Source organism: Micropterus dolomieu, linkage group LG14 (genome assembly GCF_021292245.1).
Source record: "Micropterus dolomieu isolate WLL.071019.BEF.003 ecotype Adirondacks linkage group LG14, ASM2129224v1, whole genome shotgun sequence".
NCBI classification, from domain to species: Eukaryota; Metazoa; Chordata; class Actinopteri; order Centrarchiformes; family Centrarchidae; genus Micropterus; species Micropterus dolomieu.
Genome location: NC_060163.1, coordinates 8,448,987 through 8,454,704, shown reverse-complemented (window position 1 = coordinate 8,454,704; position 5,718 = coordinate 8,448,987). Strand labels below are relative to the sequence as shown.

Here is a 5,718-nt window from a genome sequence, read left to right as displayed (position 1 = left end):
TGCTCTGACATGCACTGTGAGCTGTAAGGTCTTATATAGACAGGTGTGTGGCTTTCCTAATCAAGTCCAATCAGTATAATCAAACACAGCTGGACTCAAATGAAGGTGTAGAACCATCTCAAGGATGATCAGAAGAAATAGACAGCACCTGAGTTAAATATGAGTGTCACGGCAAAGGGTCTGAATACTTATGACCATGTGATATTTCAGTTTTTCTTTTTTAATAAATTTGCAAAAATTTCTACATTTCTGTTTTTTTCTGTCAAGATGGGGTGCTGAGTGTACATTACTGAGAAATAAAATGAACTTTTTTGATTTTTGGAAAATGGCTGCAATTTAACAAAGAGTGAAAAATTTAAAGGGGTCTGAATACTTTCCGTACCCACTGTAGCTGTGTAGACTCTAGTCTTATTTGTTCACAGAATAAAAACTAGTACTCACAGCAGTTTGATTTTATTAAAATATTAGGCATTTCTCAGTAGAAAGAACATTTACTGTCCACATGAGGGCTCTGCAACTCTGTGGCAGAACACATGTGATTGAAAAGTACTGTAGATAGTGACATATGCCAAGTAGCCTACCTGGTCATGGTCTCACTGGGGAAGAATTGCAGCTCGTTATGGTCCAGACTGAGACGGGTGAGCGTGAACAGACCAGCAAAGGCCTCAGTGTCCAGGTAGTTCAGTGAGTTGTGACTAAGACGAAGCCATTTGATGTTCTGCAAGCCCTGGAAGAAGAAGAGGTCCGCTGTTTTTAGGGGCTATATGCAGTTTTTTAATGAAATTAATAATTTTATTGCCTGTGTTGTAACTTCACATTAAAATGATCTACTTGCAGGGTTTTTCTGTTACCTCTGATGGCCAGTATGCCTATCCTATGTGAAGACTCGGGGTTGGATATTTCCGCAAAATTCATTGGATGTGACGTGCATGCGCGCTCCCAACCCTCTTGGCTGCTCCGTACAAACAGCAAAAACACCACAGCTAACGACCTGAGTCCACTAAAACTAGAAGACAACCAGCTCCCAGCACAACACAGACTCCAACACAAACTTCACATAAGGATAAAAACCAACAACTAAGTTTTATGTGCTGGAGCCTGTCAGGCCAAACGAGAATCAGATTGACTTTGGATGAAAACACAGTCACGGACAAGACTCCGCTTTGTTTTGAAAGTGACACAGAGTTGGCTTTCATCCTGATGGACAGGTAAACTAACATTACAGCAAAGCACGTGGAACATATTGTGACTTTATGCTTCAGTTGGCTAACGTTAGCTCGCTGGCTAACACCAGCCAGTTGCTAACATTATCCAGTGCAAAATACTGTATGGCTTGCCACATTACTTCACCAGCTAACACAACCCATATTACTATCTTGTGTGTGACCGGTATTATGTCAAAGTCTTGATTTTAGCTGCAAGAAATGATGTTAAAGCAAATGTGGAGCGATTTGTTTTTACTAGCCTGTAGTGATGCAAGGCATGGGGAGCCAGCTAACGTTAGCACTGATCCGCTGCTGTTTGCTTCATAAAGTTCATTTTAGATTTATTGTCATTTTACACAGCTTCTCCACCATCTCACTGTAACTTGTGTGACCCACATAATATAGAATAATGCAACATAAAGCACAGGACAACAAGACCCATTAATTACAGTGATGTTAATTACTGTGGTCTAACTGCAATAAAGTGTGGCAACAATCTTTTGTTTTATAACATATATTTATAATTTTCAGTCTAGCTCACTAATCATTTTCATTATCATTCAATACATTTAGCTGTGCTGACATTGCTGAGCCTCTGGTGAAATGTACACAGTTATTGAAAAGTGGCAGACGAGCTTCCACCAATGTATCACGTTGGCTAAATGCAGTCAGTGTCATGTTATCATGTAACGGGACATGCATTAGTTCAAGCTCATAAAATTATTTACAGTAACGTTGGAGTGGGAGTTTACAGCACTTTGTGTGAAGCTGTCTCCCAATGTGTCTGTCTGTCTTTTCTTTGAGGTATTTTGTGTAGGTTGGTGTGTGTGTGTGCACCTGGAAGGCCATGTTAGGAATGTAGATCAGCTGGTTGTGTGTGAGGGAGAGCAGGTTGAGGAAGCCAAGCTGAGAGAAAGCCCCGGGCTGGATCTCTTCCACGCGGTTACGGTCAATCATAAGCTGCTTCAGCGAGGACAGGCCGTCGAATGACTCCTGGAAAAGTACAAGACAAGGTAGACAAAACATTTACTGAATATCACTGAGTGTGTGTGGTGGGGGTTTGTTTCAATAAGGAGAGGCTATGCACAGGGTGACTGGAGAATTCTAGATAAAAAAGTATAATGGGATACATGACGGTTAGAGAACTGGATCTGTGTGGTGACCTGGTAGAGAATGTCAATGTTGTTGCTGGCCAGGTTGAGGAAGACCAGGCGACCAAGGCCGCGGAAAGCCCCTTCTTTCACCCTGTGGATGTTGCAGCGCTGCAGCGACAGGTGAGTCAGGTAGGGAGTGTGTTTGAAAGCCCCGGTGGGAAGTTCTTGAATGTCGTTACCTCGAACATCTAATTTCACAGTGATCTACGAAGACAGGGGATTACAAATTAGATGGAAAGAGAAGGGAACTAAATATACCATAGACATGTTGGTTATATATGTGTGTGTGTGTGTGAATAAGAGACCTCGTCAACAGTGGGAGGAATTTGGGTCAGGTTCTTGTTGACGCAGGTCACAGTGAGCTGGATCTGGTCACAGATGCACTGCGGTGGACATTTTGCTGTGTATGTGGCAGGGATGCAGAGGAGCAGTAGGCTGAGCAGCAGGGTGTCAGGACAGAGCTGGGAGTACATCTGAGAGGGAAAGAAAAGCATTTACTTCATTCACACTACTGTATGTGGTAGTAATGTATGGTCAATAGTCTTTACTGAGGCTCGTCTTGGCCAGTAAATAAAAAAAATATCACATTTCTCCATTGACACCCAAAAGGCCAAGCCAGCAGCAAACATTTTTTTTTTAGATGTGAATGACCTAATAGATCCACTACTCACCCTTCATTCATTCATTCACTCACAGTTAATGTATTTGGCCATTGGCAGTGTCTACAGAGGAAACAGTGAATCAACATCATTCACTCTTACACTCTCTGCAGACTGCTGAACTGTGTGCAGTGCTTTATATCTATGACCCTGTGTAGTTAGAAATGAACTGTTTCAGCATTAAATGTCCTTGTATAACTTCCCCTAATGATTAGCTCTTGTACAAACCTGTTGTTAGACCGTCAAAACATGAAGGGAGTACCTATTCAAGTTATAGTCATACAAATTTGTTTAATACTATAGGGCAGGTGGGACTTATGCGTAGGACCCCAGACCTTCTCTTGCTTAGAGCCACTGTTATTTTTATATATATGTAGTCAAGTGGTAAGTTACTATTTGCTTTTATTTCATTACTTTATACTTCTATTGAACTACATTTTAGAGGGAAATGTTGTAATTTTTATTACACTACATTGTGGCAGTCTTAGATACTTTTCAGTCTGAGTGAGTCTTTCACATCACACTAGTGGTTTTCAACATTGTTGGCTTCTAACCCGCCCCAAAAGGGGCCCCTTGTCATTTTAAGACATTTACCCTCTAAACCTCTAGGACAGTTTCATTTAAATAACTGTTCAAAGTTACACAAAATAGTTGTTCTTAAATGGCATCACTCTGAAGAACCATTTTTTGTTCCACTTAGCACCTTTATTTCTGCAGGTAAAATTAAAATGTGGTGAGAATGGGGCCCTACTTCCAGAAGCATAGAGGCCCTGTGATGCAGCATACTGAACGGTGTATAGCTATGTGATGTAGCTGCAGACAGGATATATTCTATACAGTCACCACAGACTTAGAATATGTGTGTCACTTTGTTTTTTCGTTTTTTTTGCTTGCATTGTGCTAAAGCTCATTTTGACGAAAAATATCTCCATCGTCCTGTACTTCTGGGGATTAGTGTTATTTTGGTCAGATTGGGCTGCCCCCGTCTTCGCTGGAATGCCTTAAAACCACATTCCCATGTCGGATCAACAATCTTGATCCGCAGGAATGGACATGAAAAGCTTCACAGCTCCGCACTCTGAAATTTGGAATACATTGACACGGTGAAACGGTGCCACGGCTAAACCTTACTCAAAACTGCTGCACCAAACCTTGTCAGACAGATGGACCTGACAGTGACCTATGAGCGCATAAATCAGAGAAAACACGGTTATATTTCATGAATAGGCTCCATTTGTCAACTTGAAGTCAGACTGACAGCATATAACAGCCTTGATATTTTATAAGCATACCACGTTTTGTTCCTAACACCCCCTAAGTAGAGAGGAGGCAAGAAACTGGAGGAGGAGGAATTTTCCCCGGCCGGAGTGTTTGTCCGCCTCCCCCCAGGGATTAACAGCCCCGACCGCAGAGGAGCTGCCGCGCCGGCAGCGCACAAAGACGCACAGTGTCTTTTCCTGGCGGTGTTGTGCCAAAATGCGTTTGCCCCGAAAGAAAGTCTGTCCCCAGGCCAGGGACGGTGAGAAAACTACTCTACATCGGCTCTGAATGCTTTTACCAGAAATCACCATGCAACATTTGTCCTGTCTTCAACATTATGTTACTGTTGTCCTGTGCGTAAACAGGGAAGTTGACTTAATGAAGTTTTGGGAATGACAAAAACCTACAATATTATTTAAGTATTATAAAAATACCATCCATTTGTGTTTGTTCAATTCCCGCACCTAATGACAACCAAGAAAATATGTATTCAGTGAGATAAAAGTTGAACGTATTTCCCTTCCTTTTGACGCAAAACAAAACGTGTCCACGTGATTAGATAATTAAACAATTCGGGTTTTTCAGTTTTTGTAATGTCACTGCCACTATTACAGTCGAACAAATAAATGTACATGTTAGAGGTCCAAACATTTGACTATTTACATTAAGTATAAATCATTTTTACGCACGGACTCACCGTGGATTCGTCGTGGTTCTGTCTGGTCGCTTACTGGCCGCTGACTCTCACGGTCTGTGCTCCCTCTGCTGCTCTTCCCCCGGCTGTCCCCCATCCAAAACAAACTCCGTTTATCCCTTCATTCACTGACCCTCCGCCCCGACACACACACACCTCCAACTCCAACTCCCACCTCTGGAGTCTGCACACACTGCTCAGATGAGCCTGTTAAAGGAATAGTTTGCGTCAAAATGAAAAATTATTGAGCCATTTCACCTCACTGCTGTGCAGGTTAATCTCCAGTGTAGTTGGAAGATTCTTCTCAGCCCTCTTAAAGTAGAGCTTCAGTCTACACTCACCTAGAGGATTATTAGGAACACCATACTAATACTGTGTTTGACCCCCTTTCGCCTTCAGAACTGCCTTAATTCTACGTGGCATTGATTCAACAAGGTGCTGAAAGCATTCTTTAGAAATGTTGGCCCATACTGATAGGATAGCATCTTGCAGTTGATGGAGATTTGTGGGATGCACATCCAGGGCACGAAGCTCCCGTTCCACCACATCCCAAAGATGCTCTATTGGGTTGAGATCTGGTGACTGTGGGGGCCATTTTAGTACAGTGAACTCATTGTCATGTTCAAGAAACCAATTTGAAATGATTCCAGCTTTGTGACATGGTGCATTATCCTGCTGGAAGTAGCCATCAGAGGATGGGTACATGGTGGCCATAAAGGGATGGACATGGTCAGAAACAATGCTCA

General features: G+C 42.4%; 1 protein-coding gene across 2 annotated transcripts in view; it reads right to left on the bottom strand.

The window, feature by feature from the left end:
• The window catches only part of chadlb (chondroadherin-like b), an 11,291-nt gene extending 6,125 nt beyond the window's left edge, over positions 1 to 5,166 (bottom strand). Inside the window, exons 1-5 of one of the 2 annotated variants that reach the window (XM_046068856.1) lie at positions 4,976 to 5,166; positions 2,665 to 2,832; positions 2,369 to 2,563; positions 2,043 to 2,198; positions 582 to 727 (exon numbers count right to left, since the gene is read on the bottom strand). In XM_046068856.1, the coding sequence (XP_045924812.1) occupies positions 582 to 727; positions 2,043 to 2,198; positions 2,369 to 2,563; positions 2,665 to 2,832 (665 nt within the window). In that variant the 5' untranslated portion in view covers positions 4,976 to 5,166. Of the gene's footprint in view, positions 1 to 581; positions 728 to 2,042; positions 2,199 to 2,368; positions 2,564 to 2,664; positions 2,833 to 3,030; positions 3,093 to 4,975 lie in introns of those variants that run through there. The other variant, XM_046068857.1, reaches the window with a different exon arrangement.
• Positions 5,167 to 5,718: the final 552 nt, after the last annotated feature.